This window comes from Apus apus, chromosome 19, assembly GCF_020740795.1.
Source record: "Apus apus isolate bApuApu2 chromosome 19, bApuApu2.pri.cur, whole genome shotgun sequence".
NCBI classification, from domain to species: domain Eukaryota; kingdom Metazoa; phylum Chordata; class Aves; order Apodiformes; family Apodidae; genus Apus; species Apus apus.
In genome coordinates this window covers 2,101,285-2,120,293 of record NC_067300.1, presented here as the reverse complement: position 1 = coordinate 2,120,293, position 19,009 = coordinate 2,101,285, and the positions used below count along the sequence as shown (strand labels likewise).

Sequence of the window (19,009 nt, the reverse complement as noted above, 5' to 3'; positions counted from 1 at the left end):
GAAGTTACATGAAGTGCTGAGGATCACAGCACAGAGACTGCCTTGCTCTGGGAACAGATGGACAAGCCCCATGCTCCCAAGCCTGCCATTACACACAGGGAGAATCCAGACCTCAGGAAAACTGAAGGGCTTTGCTGCAACTTGATCCAAAGGCCCTGATAGCATAAGACTGTGACTGCAGCCTTCCAAAACAACCAGGCAAGTGCTCAGATGTCTCCTTGTGTGCTTGCTCACAACTCTGGGAGAATCCTTGCCTCCTTCACGCCCTGAGCCTTCCTGTTGTGCTCAACAACACACCTCTCACACAGCATGCAAAGCAAACCAGCAGTGGGATACAGTCCAGCCTCACCCCAACTAGAATTCACATCCCAGCTTTTCCTTTGCATGCTACCAAAATAGCTTGTTCCCCATTTGACTTATAAAAAAAAAAACAACAAACCAACAACAACGAAAAAAACCACACCCCAAAAACCCCACAAACCAAACCCCAAAACAACCCCAAACACAGAAATACCAACACGTGGAATGACAACCACTGAAATAGCACCATGTAAAAGAAAAGCAAAGGAATTCAAGGACCTGAGTCCTGATCCATGCACAATTTTTGCATCTTTTTAGCTGTCCCTCATAGAGGCATCCTTCATAGCGTGGCAGCTCTGTTGAGACCATCCAAAGCATGTTCAAAGTTATACCAACATAAACATGCTTCTGTCAACCTGACTTGGGTCAACACACCTGATGTGCATCACAGCCACATTTACACCAGTGCACATGTGCCCATATCAATGTGACTGAGCCCTGTCTCCACACAAATTAGCCACACCACTACACAAGTGCTAACTGTAACTGTCTGCTAACTGGCATTTGTAGAGGTTCATATGCTAAGAGCTGTATGTAAATGAGCTCTCCCACTACAGTCTTAATTAACAGTCATAGCTTTCAACATGCAAAGGAACTGCCATGATCACCCTCTCAGCAGTCTACAAATCCAGTGGCTCATGGCTGAAAACCTGCAACTGCAACACTCCACCATCATCTCCTGCTTCCTGGCTCCTCTGCTGTGCAGAGGGGTCTGTGAGGAACACACCTCTGCAGAGCCCTTAGCAGACAGGCCTTTATGCCATGGGAGCAGCTTGCTTCACTCAGGAGGGCTGATTTTGCCAGTAAAACTGCACCCACACTCAACCAGTACAAGACACCTGTGTAGTCTTACCAAGAAAGCATTCCTAGATGGAGACATGGCTCACTCCCACATATCTAGGGCTTAGACATCAAGACACAGTCAGCATCCCAGGCAGGATGTCCCTGATGAGCAGCTCTCCCAGTGATATGGGATATGATGGCATATTAGTAATGATTACCCAGATGTGTAAGTGTTTGCACCATCAAGACTACCTGTCCAGCCACCTTAGGTGGTTACAGAGCAGAGCACACAGCAGCAAAGTGCTCCTCTTCTGCTTCATCTGGGTCTGCAAGGTGCCCTCACAAGAGGCACCATGGGCTCAGTCCAACATCGAGTTGGGTTCATATAGATCACCTATGTCACTTGGCACACTCATGGGGGACTGTCAGGACAGGAAAGGGTTTTTATCTGATTTTGGGCACCACATCCCTGGAGAAGCTGATACTGTCACCTAAGCAACTCAGAGGATGCAGCAGGAAAGAGAGAGATGGTAATGACTCCTCCTATAGACTGCCCAGCCCAGAGAGCAGCAACGTGACACGGGTTCCTTGTGTTGAGAAACAGACAATGCTGCTGCCAAGGGAAGGGGAGGAGCCATTGCCAAGATCATGGCAGCATCTGTGGGAAGATGAGTTCCAGAAATAAGCCTGGGGAAACAGCCCCTCAGTTCACATGGAGTGTAACATAAATTTTGATTCAAGTATTCCTTTAGAAAAAAAATGACTGTATTCATTTGCAGAGGTGGTCTAACAATGCTAAAAGAGCAATCTGTTGAGACACACAGAATCAACCACAGATTGGTTTGGGTTGGAAGGGACCTTCAAGATCATCCAGTCCCACCCCCTGCATGGGCAGGGACACCTCCCACCAGCCCAGGTTGCTCCAAGCCCCATCCAACCTGCTCTTCAACACTTACAGGGATGGGGCAGCCACAGTTTCTCTGGCAACCTGTTCCAGTGCCTCACCACCCTCACAGCAAAGAATTTCTTCCTAATGTCCAACCTAAATCTCCCCTTTTTCATTTTAAAACCATTCCCCCTTGTCCTCTCCCTCCCTACCCTTGTCCAAAGTCCCTCCCCAGGTTTCCTGGAGTCCCTTCAGGCACTGGGAGGTGGTCTGAGTTCTCCTTGGAGCCTTCTCTTCTCCATGTTGGACATCCCCAGCTCTCTCAGCCTGTCTTCCTAGGAGACAGTTGAAAATCCAAAGAACAAGGAATATTGTCTGGCAGGGGCAGGAACCCTTTCCTCCTGCCTTACTCCTCTGGTGCTGTGACACGCAGGGATATTTACAGTTAACAAAACCACAGCCAAACCTTCACAAAGCTTTGATAATGCAGTGAAAAAACAATACTGCTTGATTTGCCTTCTATACAATTTACCTTCTAGTACTCAATACAACACACTCCTTCCCTCTCTTGTGCCCAGAGAAGAGGTGCTGGGCATTTGCAGTCAAGTTGGCTTTGATCACAAATACATCGTGTGTTACAAAGTGCTTCTAAAAGATGTTTTCTATTTCACTTAATTAGATCCACCCATGATCTCAAGGAGTGAAGCCAGAAACCAGAGCATATAAAATAGCCAACATTTTGACCTGTGCAACCTGTGAACTTGCCATTTCTTACCCGGAGAGGACAACCTGTGCATTTCAAACTCTGCATTTCTACACTTCCAATTAAAGGCTTCAAACAGCAAGTTAAACCTTAGAACTTTGCAAAAATATCACCTCTGTTTTACAGACGGGGAAAGCATCACAGGGAGCAAAACATCAACCAACCTGTCGCCCAGGGACAAAGCCTGGAGAGCAGCACAGGCTGCAGAACCCCAGCATGGGGTTCAACCAGGACAGTTCCAGAGTGGGAGATTCTGCTCAGCTCCCAGAGAAACTGCCAGCACAAAAGGGACCCCCGGATGTGTTAGGAGGAAGAAGCCACCTCACAGACCTCACAAGAAAGCAACCCATAGGACTCACACACCTGATCTCAGCAGACTAGAGGGACTTCCAAACAGCCTGACCCAAAACTGATGTGAAATAGCAAATCCAGAGCTGGCAGCACACCCGTCCCCCTGGCACCAGCTGCACCTTTAAGACACCCGGGCTGCTCACAGCAAGGACAGGCACTTGCAGCAGGCAAAGCACCACAATGGCCATGCCAGGCCCATTAGCACAATTTCAGTTCATTGGCATTTAACAAGACTACCAAGTCGTCTTGGGCATAGTGGCTTTTCAGCAGGGACAAGCCCTAAATCTCATAATCAGACCTCACCAACCAGCCTTGCTTGGACAGTTCTTTAACTTCTTTTTTCAAATTGCTGACTGCCCCATTGCTTGGGTACACAGCAAGCAGCCTGCTCTCTGAAGCTGAGGGCAAATCCCTCCCCACTTTCTGTTTTTGGACCAGATCCCAAAACTCATTTTAATGTAATACTCTACTTGAGTCTATGTAATCTTCTGTCTCATGGAGGGTCAATGCTGCAAACTCTCCTTGCACTTAAGTCCTATTATCTGTCTGCACTAATTCTGCATACAGGGCATTTACAGGTCCTTAGCTCTCTGCTCATATAGCTCCACATTCACCAGCCCCACTCAGCCAGGAAACTGGGCATCTGCTGAGGAAGAGGGCGAAAAAAACCCAACAAAACCCAGAGATTCACCTTACTTCAGTATTCAACCACACAGTTTTTCCAGTGCTCTCGTTTGGCACGTGGCACAGCACATACTTCAGAAACTCTGGGAAACGAGCAGGTTATGTTCTGTGCTTGCAAAGCACCATCTATACTTACAGGGCAATAAAAATTAGCTAAATTAATAATACATTAGCAAGAAAATGTTAATGAGCACCCAGCAGGGAAAAGGACTGTTTTCTAACCTCCTTGCATGGACTCCTTGCTTTGGCAGCAATCAGCAACTGCATCAGCATTACCATCCCAGAGCAAGCTAGGATATCTGACTCATCAGGGAACACATGCAGGAGCCACAGCCTGTGTCACAAGTTATATTTCTCTTTAAAAGCAGACACTGTTGCATCAGGAGCAGCTCTTGGCAGCTCCACGCCAGCTTCCACTTGTGCAGTTTTTGTCATTTCAAGAATTCAGAATATCCCTGGGCATCCCATGTACCAACACACAGACAACAGGGCCTCCTGCAATTGGCTCCTTTGGCCACGTCCACAAAATACCCAGCTCTGCCAACAGTGCCTGCATGGGCTGTGAGCTGCTGACACCACCGTGCTGCTGGATCACACGTATGGAGGGGGGTTGGATCAAACCTCCCTCCTCCTGGGAGCTCACCCAGAACATCCCAGCCGTCCCTCGGGGCCGCCAAGCAGAGCTCAGCCCGGTGAGCTGCCAGATGTCTCAGCTAGGTGCGTGTCAAGGCAGATCATGCAAATCCCCTCTCCCAGCTGTTTTTTTTCCTCCACACTGCCTCCCTGTTGCAGGAGGGTGCTTTGACAGGAGCCAGCACCCCACGAGTAAGAGCCCAGGGCTGGCAGCTGCCACTGGAGCACATCCCTGCTGGCACTGGGCTGCAGCGCCTGCTCGGGGCTTGTGCCGCTCGGAGCCGCTTCCCCCAGCCAAGGGAGGAGCTGCTGCTTCTGCCTTTCCTCGGAAGCGTGGCTGGGAACAAAGGCCCGGTGAAGAAAGGCAAGTTGGCTGGGAAGACCTCCTGGCACCAGCCAAGCCTCAGACTGGACAAATCACCCTCATTCCTTCTCACCTCCTGACCTTCTTCTCCGCAGCCGGGCTCTGGGAACACGGGCTGGCTGGGGACGAGCAGGATCTTTGTGTGGCACGTCCCTGCTGATGGCAGCCCCGAGCACAGCTCCAGGGCAGGCAGCAACACAACGTGTGTCTTGTAATCGCAGAAAGCACCACCATTTGCATCCACAGCAGTAGGTAGAATTCTAGTCCACTGTCACACACGGTGCAGAAGATAAACTAAGTTCACAAAGCAGCCTCCACGAGGACAGGCTGGAAGTGTGGATTTGAGAAGACATCGAATCAATCAGTTTTTAATAAAAGCCATACATTAAGACCCATGTGCTATCAACACATGAGAAAAGGTGGTAACCTCCTAGAGACCCAAGAAGATAATCCTGTCACCAGTAGGAAGGGTGTTTTCAGTAGGGAAGGAGACTAAAACTTGCAAGAAAAAGCAATCCCAAAACTGGGAGTTAGGTGCAGAGTACACTGCACCTGACAGACACCTGGTCTAAATCTTAAAAAAAAAAGACACAAAATACAACTTGCATCTACTGGAAAACAAAGTGGAAATAATCAAGACAGAATATGATCCCCCCCCCTCGCTGACATTTTCACAAGACACAAGCTGGAGGCTGGGCTAACCTCTCCTCACTCCACATTCTCAGAAGCCAAAGCAGACAGATCTTCAGCAAACGTGCTCAGGAGCAGTTTGTTTGCTCACTGGTGGCATCTCCCTGCTACAGGGAGAGGTTGGTGAAAAGGCAGCATGGCTCTTCACCTCACCTCTCCACACATGCTCTGAAAGCTACAGGATCTGGCACTACAGCAAGAGTCAATATTACATCTCATCCCAAAGCCATCTTGAACATTTGTTGTTTCTACTCCAACTGTGGCCAAAAAAATATTAAATATTCCAGATGCCATCTCCAGGTCCTATAGGACACCTGCTTATAAACAAACACCTTTCCATATTAAGGAAGCAATTTGAAAGGTACCAATTTGAAACAATTCATCTTAGAAGCACTAAAAAATACCCTTCTTAATCCAAAGAAAAAAGGATTCCTAACAGAGGGAATTAACAGATCCTTAACATTTTAAACACAGAGTTGAGAAAAACTATTACAGACAAGTTTGCAATTAAAAACAACTAACGTCTTGGTTCAGCAGTGGTGCTTTTTGCAAACCCATCCGGGTCTTGATTTGAACTGTGAAATATTAATAATGCTCCTCAATTGATATAATATTTAGACTCATGCTTTATGTTCTCACAATCTGGAGGTTTATGTTCAAACTCGCAAGCCAACAGGACACTAGATGGAATCATATAAACCAGCTCACAGCCTGATGGTTAAAGCTTTCATCTCCCAAATACTGATACTCTCTTTTTTACGCTGATAAAGTCACATCTGACAGGGTGTAAATTTGCTACGTACCCCCTTGGATGTAAGAAATCCATCAACAGACTAAGTTAATTTCTCCAGTCCCAGAAAAGCAAGTTACTTAATCTCCTATTTAGCACAGGTCCTGATGCCCTCCAAGGTAGAGGGGCTGACCCCCAGCCCCAAGCTTTCCCCTCCCCCCTCGTGGCTGGGATGGCCAGGAGGAGCTGCACAGCCCTGCCAACCCCCAGCACCTTCCCACACCCGAACCACCACTCACAGGGATGGAACCTCAGGCAAGGGCAGCAGAAAAATGAGCATTGGGTAACACCCCAGGAACTGAGGTAAGCACAGAATCATGGAAGGGTTTGGGTTGGAAGGGACCTTAAAGATCATTAGGTCCCAACCCCACTTAAGTGAACAGGGATACCTCCCACCAGCCCAGGTTGGTCCAAGCCCCATCCAACCTGCCCTTCAACACTTACAGGGATGGGGCAGCCACAGCTTCTCTGGGCAACCTGGGCCAGGGTCTCACCACCCTCACACTAAAGAATGTCTTCCTAATATCTAATATAAGTGTCCCCTTTTCCAATTTTAATCCATCCCCCCTTGTCCTCTCACTTCCTTCCCTTGTCAGAAGTCCCTCCCCAGTTTTCCTGGAGCCCTGTCCAGTTACTGGAAGGCAGATAAATTGAACTCCAGAGAAGAAACAGTAAAAAACATCTATGGCTTTGCTGCCTGGGTGCTCACGCTGGGGCTGAGCTAACACAGCACCAGAACCTTGACCTGGTGGGGAGGCAGGGCCCAGCACTGGAGCCAAAGGCCTTTGGGCATCTGCATTCCCCGGGCACTGACGAACACCGCCTCCCAGTAACTACCTCCTGATCCTGCAACAGTCACACTTCAATTCCCAAATCAACAGCTGCACAAAGCATGTAATTTTGAAACCCATTAATCCTTCCTAAGCCTTCTACCATGCACATGTTTAATTTCCCACTTCTTGAAACAATATTATAATTTTTGAGAGAACCTGACTCTGGTTGCTGAATGCTCTGGGTCAGCAGTATGAAACATCCCCAATTACCACTGAAGCTGGATAAAACATTTGGGTAATCTGCCTTCTGGCCTTGAGCCTCTGGGAGAAATTACCCATTAAAACTTCCTCTGAAACTGCAAGGACTAGAAATATGTGACTGGAGAGGAAGAAGGTGGCTGAGATTCTCAGGAATCCAGAGGCTCATGGTTAAAAAGGAAAAGAGGGAGGAAAAACAATAAATGTATTCCATAGCACCCGGAGCTGTGTTTCAATGCACAAGCAGGTCATGGCCAACAGTCCTGGGGGGACCAGGATTCCCTTCGGCCACTTAACGTGCCAAAACACATCTGTCCACACCTACACTCGAATTCTAAAATTAATAAAAAATCTGAAGTAGCACTCTGAACAGTCTTCAGAACTCCAAACAACGCACAGACTTCTCCTCTTAACCAAACCCAGGCCAAAGCAGAGCACGTTTCAGCTCAGATACCTGGACTGCAATTCTCTCTCCACGGAGGTGCCTGTGCTCTGCTCCCTGTTCCCTTCAGCTCCACGGATGGCTCAAGCTGTCAGATCCACCCTGGCTGCCCTCCATTCCCAGAAGGAATAAACACCACGTCCTCTTCTCTTTAGCAACGAGACAAGCAGAAGCAGTCACGTTTTTCTGCAGCATCACAAGCCTCCTGGCCTTGGCTCAAATCCTTCACCACAAATCCCAGGTGATGGGCCTGCTGTGTAGTCTTTGGGCACCGCTACGATCTCCACTCACCTCAATTTGCTCAGCTCCCCAGTTCTGGTGGTTAGATTGCTGTAGCCACAGCAGGCTCACAGCCATCTCCTGGGTCATGTGCGGGTCTAGCTGACCCAAGAAGCTGCAATAACTCTGATTATTTTTATCCCTGTTTGCATAATTTTACATTTCCCTGCAACAAATGGGCTAAGTCACTTACCTGGTTTTATTTTGAGTTTATCCGTGTCAGCCTGGTTATCTTGCTCCGTATTTACTTCCTCCCCAGCTGCACCACCTGCACATTTCCTCCCTCTCCTGTGTGCTGCTCCTGCAGGATGATCAGCCCTATGCAAACACAAGTGGACCTGAATTTTCTGTTCTACCAGTCCATCCCACTCACTGTCTCCCTGTCCTAAACTGACACTGCTCACCACTGCCTCCGAGAGCTCTCCCTGGAGAAGGAGCTATGACAGTGAAAAGGATGGATTTAATATTTAATAGCCCACCCCCAAGCCAGTCCCTGGTGCACACAGGAGCTCAGCCCCACACCCTGTGGGCTCACCTTGCTCAGCAGCTGCCTGCAGTTTATGTCAGGCTTCTCCGTGGGGCCAAACTATCTCACATGGAATCTCAGGCAGAAGGAGCTGGTACGGAGGCACATGGCCAGACAATGGTGGGGATCAGTGAGGAAACAGGAATCCTCTTGGAAGAACATTCCCTACTTGGAAAGGGAAGACACTGGATGTCCTTGATACTCTGCCTATTTTAGAAATTCTCCATCAAAAGCAGGAAAGCCTTTCTATTTCAGACACAGCGATACCGGCACCAAGCACTTTTATAGGTGCAGTTTATTCTGGTTTTACCCATTTCACTGAGCTTGGCAGCCACACTAAGCCAGAAGGTTACAGCAAACTCTTCCACTCCCTGTTGGATTTACCTTACCACTTCAACCAGTCACTGGCCATCACCAAGATGTGCCTGCCCACACACTGAGGACTCACACGACTACTCCCTGCTCCACCTGAGACACAGAGAGCTCGGTGAGCCTTTCAGTGGCCACCTTTGGCTTCCATTGGCTTCCACCACAGTCAGGGAGGGGGGGAAATCTCTAGCAAAACTTGTCTAGAAGCACTCGAGCAGATCCCTTGAACCTCTCACAGTCCTGCACAAAACACTCCCCCAGAACAGAGGACAGCTCATCAGAGTTCTGAGAAATGTGAGTAACATCCTCCTCCTGAAAAGAGCAGGATCTGACCCTACAAATCCTTCTTCCACAAGAGGTGGCAGAGCAGGAGGCAGCAGCACCTCTTGCTGTAAAACCTCTTACCCCAGCACTGACCCCCTTTCACCTCTTCCTCTTCTGGGACACAATGATCCAAACCACAAGCATCAGCTGTGGTTCCAGCACTTTGCTAGGGAAAAAATTAGGAATACAGCCTGCTGCTATCCCCTCCACAGCCTCACTTCTGCAGCAGAGGGGTCTCATAGGTAGCACTGCCCCAGCTTCAGGAGAGGGGGAAGACAGACAACAACATGCCAGGCAAGCTGATAAAGAGCAAGGCCCCAGGCCAGCACTTCAGATCAGCTGCTCTCCTGCACTTTGGGAAGTGTGATACCCCAGGGGGCAGGCACCTCACTCCCTGGCTAGTGGCAGGGAGCTGCTGAGGGATGGAAATGCCTCCATCAGCTGGCACAGCAAGGTGAGTGCCCCTCCAGCTCAGTTCCCTCCACAGAAGAGCTGTTTGTTTGTTTTTCTTGTTGGGGTTTTTTTGCTGGTAATTGCATCTCTAGCAGGAGTTCTGCTGACACAGCTGTGGCACAGGAGAGAGCAATTTCTTTGCAGTTGCAGACAGATAACTAAGTCGGCAAAACTTCTGAAATGTAGACCAAGCCTCTGCTTTGGAAAGCAAAAATTAAGTGACCTGGGTCTAGAATCACCTCTAAACTAATACAACTACAGCCACAGCAAGGATTTTCATTAGTATGACTATTTCAGCAAGGAAAAAATCATCCTCTCCAGCCAGCATAATAATATTTAGGAGGTTTTTTTAAGTATAAACCAGGCCTTTGATTCTGCCTCAACTGACAAAATGTTCTTCAGGTGCTCTCCTCAGTCACGTTGGCTCAGCCACGTCAGCTTGACACCACTGAAATGCACTTTCAAGGCTTTCTTAACACTTCAGAAGTCATATTTGCTGTTATTGAAGTTTTTCTACATAGAAGGAAACCTGAGTTCCCAAACAGCCTTTGCTCACAGGTGAGAATTCCTGTTAGGTTAACATCCATTTGAGACAGGGTATAATTTTGCCAGGGACAGGGCAGTGAGTAATTTTAACTAAGTAACTCTCCACCTGACAAAGTTATAAACTCTCTTTACAAGGTGCTGAGTATCAGAGGGGAAAAAAACCTCCTTTCTTCGTACAAAACCACAGCTAAAATGTTGCAAAGTAAGTGATGGCTGGTACCCCAGAAGGAATCTAACACAGCAACTGGAAACACACATCATTTCCCTGTGTTAACATCAATAAGGCAGCATCAACACACCTGACTGCACTAAGGAGGCTGAGGAGAACAGCTGCCTTGAGCCAACAACACGTGGGCTTCTAGACAGCTCACAAAGGTGGGAAGATGAGGAGGTTTAGAAGGCACAGAGTTTTCCTGATGCAGCTTGCTGAAACAGGCTCCGGATTAAAAGCAAGGACCCTGGGCAAGCAAAGCCCTCTCCTCACTTACAATATGCTGGGAGGAGTAAATGAGAGAGGAGGAAGGGCAGGGTGAGCCTGAAAGAAGCGCTGGACTTCATGTCACCTGCAGAACGGAGAGTGGGAAACTGAAGAAACCATCGGTGTGCTCACTGCTCAATGGCACAGCTTCCCTATTATCCCTGGCTTCCCTATTATCCCTCCTGCATCCGGTGGCCTGTGACAGCAGCTGCCCTCCAGCCAGGGGCCCGGGAGCAGGAAGAGCTTTGACAGGAGGAGCGTTGGCCCTTCATCCAGGCGGGAGCTGATTGAGCGGGCGGTGGGGCTGGCTCAGGAGCCCCAGCTGCCTGGGGGCATGAGAGCAAGGATCAAAGCCAGGGCCAACCTGAGCAGCCAACCTGCTCTGCAGAGCCCACTCGGGCCTCCTTGCCTTGAAAACCTGGAGAGCTGCTGGGTGCTGAGCTCAGAGAGCTGGCCTCAGCGGAGGGTGCTGAGCAGGGAGGAAATCTCTCCTCTCTGTGGCTTGCAGGCTGTCTCTTCACTTTAAAGATCAAAGCTGCATCTCCAGAAAAAAGAAAAAAAAGATGTTACAGATCAGAACAGATAGGAGGAGGGAAAAATGATGAAAAATGCAGAGTGACTTCTGAGGAGAACCACTTCATTCAAAGCCACACACACCCCTCAGTTCCTGCTCCACGTGCAGGCACCAGCCTCCCCAAGGCTGGCACGAGCCTGAGGAAAAACATCCTAGCTTCAAACCTTCCTCTTCAGGCTCCCACCAAGCCCTCCTTTTAGGAAACACACAAATACCAGCTCAGCTGATTCTCTTCACTAAACTGATGCAGCAGCATCAAATTCAGTGAACCTGCACTGTCATAAAGCTGGCTGAGACAAACTCAATTCCTTAAACTTTAATCTCCAGCACTGCATTTACAGTAGGTCTAAAATAAGTAAAAACACCAAAACACCCTGGATACAAGAAACCTGCTGCAGAAAATGAGCAGCAACACCAGTCTGCTCTGCAGCCAGGTGGTTTAATGCACCCAAGGACTACAGCAAAGTGACTTACCTGGCAGCCCAACTGCTTCCCAAACCACAGAGTTTACTGGGGGCAGCCTCTGAGCAAGGCAGCAGAGGATGAGCACAGAATAACTTCCGAAAACTTTGTGCTAAAGATTGTCCCTCACTCATCAACACTAAGATTTGGCAAGGAGCTGCTCTGTACTAGAAACTTTTGAGGGAACTGCCTGCCAACAACTTTGTCTGTACAGGCGGTGTGGACACTCCTCAGACACAGGCAGCATTCCTCCCACCCACCCACTCCCACCCAGCTCTTTGCTGGGAGCAAATATCTCCTCCCAAGAAGACACCTCTGCACCTTTCCTGACCAAGTGAAATAATCCCTTGTTTCTGCTCAGTCTTGCACAGGGCAGAGCACCACAGTAGTGGGTGTTGGTCCTTGTTCTCTCCCCCACAAGCACTGGGGAAGCAAAAACCACCATCTCCGCTCTCTAAATTCCAGCCTGACTTCTACCAGCTTCCTCACCCTGCCCTCAGATCTGGCAAAGGCAGATCTGGCCTCAGAATTAACTGAGTTCATGGGAGAGAGGAGGAATTAAAACTCCAAATTAGTCACTGTTCCCTGCCTGTAATCCACAGCAACATCTGTGGATATTAAGCCTGATTTTAAGAGCAATGTTCCTTAATGCTCTGCATACAGAGCAGACCCAGACAGGACTCCTGGGAGGTGCTTCCCAAAATAAAAGGTGTGTATCTGTAATGTTAAGACTGACCTGTACATTGAGAGCTGAGGAGTTACAGGCCAACTCCTGCCCCAGTTACAGCCAGGACATCCTCCTGAAAGCAATCACAGCCAGGCAGCTGAAGGTAAAACTGCACCACGGAGCCACAGAAGCACCTGAGGGTTGCTTCCTTCTATCATGGGGCAAGATGAACACCTGATCCTCTTCAAAAGCATGAGGGAAGGGCACCAGGATCAGGCCTTGAGATGTAGTTGTAATGGAACAGAAAGCATCAGGAAAGCCTCAGACAAAACTCCCACCAAAGACAATGGGAAAAGATTCTCTGAATAATAAATGAGTAATAAATTCAAGCTGTCTTCACAGAGAACTGTTGCTGTGTGCGTGGTTGTGCTACAAACTTCACCCCGCACGGGGCAGATGTTCCCTGCCACAGCAGGACCCTCTGAACACGGACTTCAGAGGTAAAGCTGGGCAGGGCTGCAGCACAGCCTGTCACACCTGAACGGTGGGAGATGCTGATCCATGGCTACATCTGGCTACAGCTACGGAGCATCTGCTCATCTCCAGCTCTTATTTAGTTTGTACATCAACATACAGCTGTAGCATCCTCTCGTTGCTCTCTCTGTGCACCTGGAGGCTCAGCAGCCAGCACGCCTGAGGGCAAGCCCTGATGAAGGGATGATATACTCTAACAAAACCAGGGAAAAAGCACCAGCCCGGCACAAACACCCCACGTGCAACACGCCTTTCAGCTCTTGTGCCACTCGCAGAACTTCACGGGGCAGTCGAGCTGTGTGTGGGGGGGGGACAATTAAAGACTTGGCTAATGATAGCTAATTGTCACTACGTGCCAAACTGCCAGGTTCTCTGGGGGATGCGGGGTTCCCGCGGTGCCCCTCGAACCGCAGGGGGACGGCAGGCCGCGGGGAGGCTGGCAGCCCGGGCTGGCTGTTGAACCTCCCGGCAGAGCAGACCCCAGCCTTTCCCCCTCGCCCCCCATACCCCCCCCAACATCCAGCTCCTCCAGCCGAGCCGACCCTTCCCGCTCCGACCCTAAGGCCGGTTTCTCGGGCCTGCTCCACAGGCCGAAGGGGGAACCGGGGGGGGGGGGGGGGGGGCGGCCGCTCGGCCTCCTGAGCCAATTCGGGGAGATTTCTGAGGAAAAACTTTCGCTTTTCCACCTCAGACCCAACCCCGCGACCCTCCCAAGTCCCGTTTCGGCCGTTTTTTTTTCCCCCCCCCGCTTCAAGCGGGAGGAGGGATGATTCCTGAGGGAAAACCGCATCAGCCCGCAGCGATGCCCTGAGAGCCCGGCGGGCCTGCGGCCGCCGGGCTCTCAGGGCAACGCTGCGGGCCCCAGAAAGCTCGGAGGCCGCAAGACCCGAGGCCCACGGAGCTCGGGGCCCGGTCCCGGCGGCTCCTCCCGCCGCCCGGGGGCGGGTCGGGGGGCCGGGCCGCCGGTGCCGCCAGGGCCCGGGACCCTGGATAGCTCATCCCTTGCCCCCCGTCACGGGAGCCTACCGGCCGCCCGGGACCCTGGATGGCTGTTGGAAAGCATCAGCCCCGGCCAACCCCGGACTCTGGATGGAGAAGTTCAGCACCGCCCCGCCGCATCGCGGGGAAAGGGGGGGGAACCCCGGAACGTGGATGGCGGTCTCGTGGCTTCCCCAACCGCCGCTGGCTCCCATGGGGGGGTGGAACCCCGCAACCTGTATGGCCCATACCACTGACTCACCGCGGAGGGGTGTAACTTATACAGAGTCCCGGGCCCCCCCTTACACACAATGGCAGCAGCTCCCACATTCTTCCCCTCCAGAGGAGTTGGACTGAACCATGGGGCGCCGGGGGCACGGCCCCTCTCCCGGTTCGCCGACAGAACCCGCCTGGCCCTGGACGATACCACTCCGCGCTCCCCCATCCTCCGTCCCCCCGCCCGGGCAGACGGACGCCGCCGCTCTCACTCACCTCGGCATCCACTGTGGCCATGGCCGGAGCCCCGGAGCGTAGCCCCGCCCCCTCGGCGGCTCCTCACGCCTCGGCCCCGCCCCTTTTCCCCTCATTCTTCTCAATGGAGACGCTCCGCCGGCCGGCGCGCATGCGCCCGGCAACATGGCGGCCCCCTGTAAAGGGGAATCCCCTTAGCCGTACGGCAGCATGGCGGCGCCCACCGGGAGGCTGCCGTACGGCTGGGTGCAGGGCTGAGGGGACGAGGTTGGGGTGATTCGGGGACGGTCCCCCTTGTTCCCCACCTGCGGCCCCCCCCCCCCCCGGCGCGCCCCGATCCACGGAGTCGGGGCACCAAGAGCCCCCGAGAACACCGCTTGGGCCCTTCGCGCGGTGGGTTTTATCCCAGCGCCTGCCAGCCCTTCCTCACTGACTACATAACGAGCTTCCCAAACTTTCAGGGGCGCCCCAACCTGGCTGCGTCCAGCGGCAACGCTTGCCCAGACACCTAAACGAAAGCTGCGCAAGATCCCAGAAAAAGCCAGGGAGTCCCTTCATCCTCCTGCCAAAAAACTTACCCTAGGGACAATGACCTTCTTTTGTAGCTTTTTCCCCATTTCTGTGTTACTCTCAGCCCAGTGTGTGCAAAGGCCTCAGGCAACTTAGCTCCAGACGGGGATGGAGGGGCTGGAGAAGAGGGAGCAGCTCCTTCCAGTCCTGCCCCAGAGGATCCCAGAGGGGTCATTCCCAACCCCCCCCCTCCATTCCCCACACCCCCAGCACCCACAGCAGCTGCTTTCACCCTCCCCAGTCCTCTAGGGCCCCTCCTAATGTGCAGGCCCATAAATCCATGATTGCAAAACAATTAGCTCTTTTACAGCTCTCCAGTGAAGCAGAGGATACCGCAAGGGGGGGGGGAGGATAAACACCCTCCAAGGGCTTCAGGTGCCACCCAGGGAAATCCCACCAGCAGGGTCGGGCAGATGCCACGGCACCTGCCTCCCCAGGCAGGAGAATTCCTGCTTCTTGGGGGGGGAAAACAGGAGCCTCCGAGCTGCCTGACGTCAATTTACACTTATTATCAGCTCTCCTGAGGAGCAAGGTTCCCTCCCTTGGTCCTGCAGCTCCAACCCCCGGGCGTGTTTGCTTTGCAGCCGCTCTGGCCCTGCTCCCGCCTTCTCCAGACCCCTGCCCTGCTGCCGGGCTCTGCTCCCAGCTCAGCCCTCCGCTCCTCCCTGCACCGGGGCGGGCAGTGAACCCGGGGGAGGGCACCGCACAACCCCGCACGGTCCCTCCCTCCCTGCAGCCTCCCTGAGCCCAACCCGGGGAGGGGGGCTCATCCCTCATCCCTCATCCTCTGCCCAACCAACCCCGGGGTAGGGGGGGGCTGGCAGACCCCCCCCCCAAGGCGTGGGGCCGGGAAGCGGGCACCGCCGGGCTGGGGAAAGGCGGAGGAAGGGGCCGAAAAGCTGCGGGGCTGCTCCCGGGGCTGCTCCCGGGCTCCTCCCGGCCGCCCCGCGGTCAAAATAAGAGTCCCCGGGCCTGAAGGGAGAGAGCCGGCCTGGCCTACCCAGCCCCAGTTTAGCAGCAGCTCATTAACGAAGCCGTCCCAGCCTCGCGCGCGGGGCAGCTGTCGGGGCCAAGGCAAAATCCGCACACACACACACCCCCCCCCCCGCCCCGAGCCTTTGCGGGGCGTCCCGGGGGTCGTGTCACCCCCTGGCTGAGGAGAGGGGGCGGCAGGGATGATGGGTCCTTCCTCCTTTCCTTCCCCCCTTCCTCCTTTCCTTCTCCCCTTCCTCCTTTCCTTCCCTCCTTCCTCCTTTCCTTCCCCCCTTCCTTCTTCCCTTCCTCCCTTCCTCCTTCCCTTCCTCCTTTCCTCCTTCCCTTCCTCCCTTCCTCCTTCCCTTCCTCCTTTCCTCCTTCCCTTCCTCCTTTCCTCCTTCCCTTCCCTCCTTCCTCCTTTCCTTCCCTCCTTCCTCCTTTCCTTCCCTCCTTCCTCCTTTCCTTCCCTCCTTCCTCCTTTCCTTCCCTCCTTCCTCCTTCCCTTCCCTCCTTCCTCCTTTCCTTCCTCGTTTCCTTCCTCCCTTCCTCCTTTCATTCCCCCCTTGCTCCTTTCCTTCCCCCAGGATGGGGCAGCCATTCCCCCATAGAGGGGAAAACCGGGCAGCAGGTGCAGAGAGTGCATCGGGAAAGCCTGGAGAGCCCGGGACATCCCAGCCCGGGGGTGCTCGGCGTGACACGGGAGGCAGGGAATTTCCCCCCTTCATCCCTGCTCCTGCAAACCAGCACAGGCGGGGGCCCTGGGACCGGGGCAGGACAGCTGGTCAGGCCAGGGGTCTGCTGGAACTTCCCCTGGTGTTTGTTGGGGCTTTGTCTGTCTCAGCTGGAGCCAGGGATGCTGCAGGCGCTGGGACGAACCTCCCTAAGCCCGTCAGGAAGGGAAAGAGGCTCCCGCAAGGAGCAGGAATAGCCCGGAACATAGAGAGCCAGGTCACCGGGGCTCCTGTCCCACCTCCAGCCCTGCAGCTGCCCCGGCTTAGCCTCACGTCCCTCGTCCACACGAGCAGGATGAGGACGAGATCTGTTTTACAACAAACTCCCCATTGTCCCAAAGAGAGGAGCTGGGGCAGGGCCCAGCCCCAGGGGGGGCAGCAAAAACTCGGGTGTGGAGGGTCTGGGGCAGCAAAAACTCGGGTGTGGAGGGTCTGGGGCAGCAAAAACTCGGGTATGGAGGGTCTGGGGCAGCAAAAACTCGGGTATGGAGGGTCTGGGGCAGCAAAAACTCGGGTGTGGAGGGTCTGGGGCAGCAAAAACTCGGGTATGGAGCATCTGGGGCAGCAAAAACTCGGGTATGGAGGGTCTGGGGCAGCAAAAAGGCATGGAGGGTTTGGGGCAGCAAAAACTCGGGCATGGAGGGTCTGGGGCAACAAAAAGTCGGGTATGGAGGGTCTGGGGCAGCAAAAACTCGGGTGTGGAGGGTCTGGGGCAGCAAAAACTCGGGCATGGAGGGTCTGGGGCAACAAACACCTCGGGCGTGGAGGGTCTGGGGCAACAAACACCTCGGGCGTGGAGGCTCCAGCCGGGCGGACATCGCCCTCTCCTGCCCCGAGCCGGGCGAGCAGGGACCGACCTCCACATCCCGGGATTCCTGCCGGCAGGAAGAGAATAACCCAACCTCCCCAGTGCTTCCTCCGGCTGGGAGCCCCGGTCCTGCCAACTGGTCCTTCCAAGCATCACAGGAGCAATGGGTGGTTTCGGTCCCCCCAGCCGGTGTCTGCCCATCCCAAGGGCTCCCTCGAAGCTGGAGGAGAAGCAGCTCGGCTGGGAACCAACTCTCTTCAGCTCTAGATGCCTCCTCTGAAAGCCAGCAGACACTTCTGACCCCCTGTGCCCTCTCAGCACATTCGGATGCCACTTGTCACACATCTACCCCCAGCAAAATCACCCACAGTCTTCAAAAAAGAGCTCATCTTTATTTACATTTGTTTTTTTCAGTTCTTTACATTTGGTGGTTTATATAACCCAGGACAAAAAGACTCCCCAGAAGCTGTGGTAAACATGTAAAACTGCTAGTTTACATTTTTAAAACCCAGTAAGAAATTGCTCAGAAGTCTCAGGTTGTACAGAGCCATCACAAATATTGTATAAAACCCCCAAAATCTGTAAAGAGAAGCACAGGAATAAGGAATTACAGCCACAAGTCTTGGTACAAGAAAGGGCACACATTTTGAAGGGTTTTATCCCCCCCAGTCTCTCTTGGGGAGGAGGGGTGGGACATTCCTGTTGCAGATAATTGGAAATAGTTTAAAATCCAGAATAAAAAAACAAACAGAGCCCAGAACACCCTTTTATCCCCTCTCTTGTGCTGGCTCAAACGGAAAACTTCACAGCAGAAAAGAGTTACTTTTACAAAACTACTGAAAGTTGAGCTGGAAAGCTAAAAATGAGCAGTAAGAGCCTTTGTGTCCCCTGTCTCCCCCCTTTCCTGCAGGCTGTGGGATGGCAGGTGCCAAAGCAGTTTAGCAGGACAGAAGCAAGACTGGAAAAGCCAGAAGTATGGAGGCAACACACGTGGAGAGTGGGATGAGAACAGAGCTATGAAGGGCTGAAAAGAAGCAGCAGGGAAGAAGGAAAAAAAAAACAAGCAAGGACAAATGATATTTTTGGTATTTTCCATTGAATGCTGAGTTTGGAAACAATTAGCTCACAAGCTTCACTTGCAGCCCACCACTTCCCCTCCCCATTTAAAACAAAACCAAAAAACAATTGCTTAAAAACATCGAGCCAGGAATTTGAATTAATTCCTGTGTGCTGAAGTTTTTTTACTTGGAGCTGTTTTTTGAAAACCAGGGTTTTTTTCCTCTTTATTCCAGAGTCCAGAAACAGGACAGAGGGATGACTAAGGGCCTAAAGGAAGCTCCCCAGGACTTGCAAGAGGTTGAAGCTGGAGAAGCTGCAGAGAAGAGAGACAGCAGCGAGGCACAGGACAGACTGTCCACTTGCCCTGTCCTGAGGGGAATACACCCCCAGACTTTGGGGTTTGCCCCATGGTGCTCACCCACAGCAGT

At 52.5% G+C, this 19,009-nt stretch overlaps 1 protein-coding gene across 2 annotated transcripts in view; it reads right to left on the bottom strand.

Annotated features, from left to right (window-relative positions):
- EHMT1 (euchromatic histone lysine methyltransferase 1) overlaps window positions 1-14,500 on the bottom strand; it is a 122,927-nt gene extending 108,427 nt beyond the window's left edge. The window contains exon 1 of one of the 2 annotated variants that reach the window (XM_051636444.1): window positions 14,460-14,500. In XM_051636444.1, coding sequence (XP_051492404.1) covers window positions 14,460-14,480 — 21 coding nt within the window. In that variant the 5' untranslated portion in view covers window positions 14,481-14,500. Of the gene's footprint in view, window positions 1-8,249; window positions 8,353-14,459 lie in introns of those variants that run through there. The other variant, XM_051636448.1, reaches the window with a different exon arrangement.
- Window positions 14,501-19,009: the final 4,509 nt, after the last annotated feature.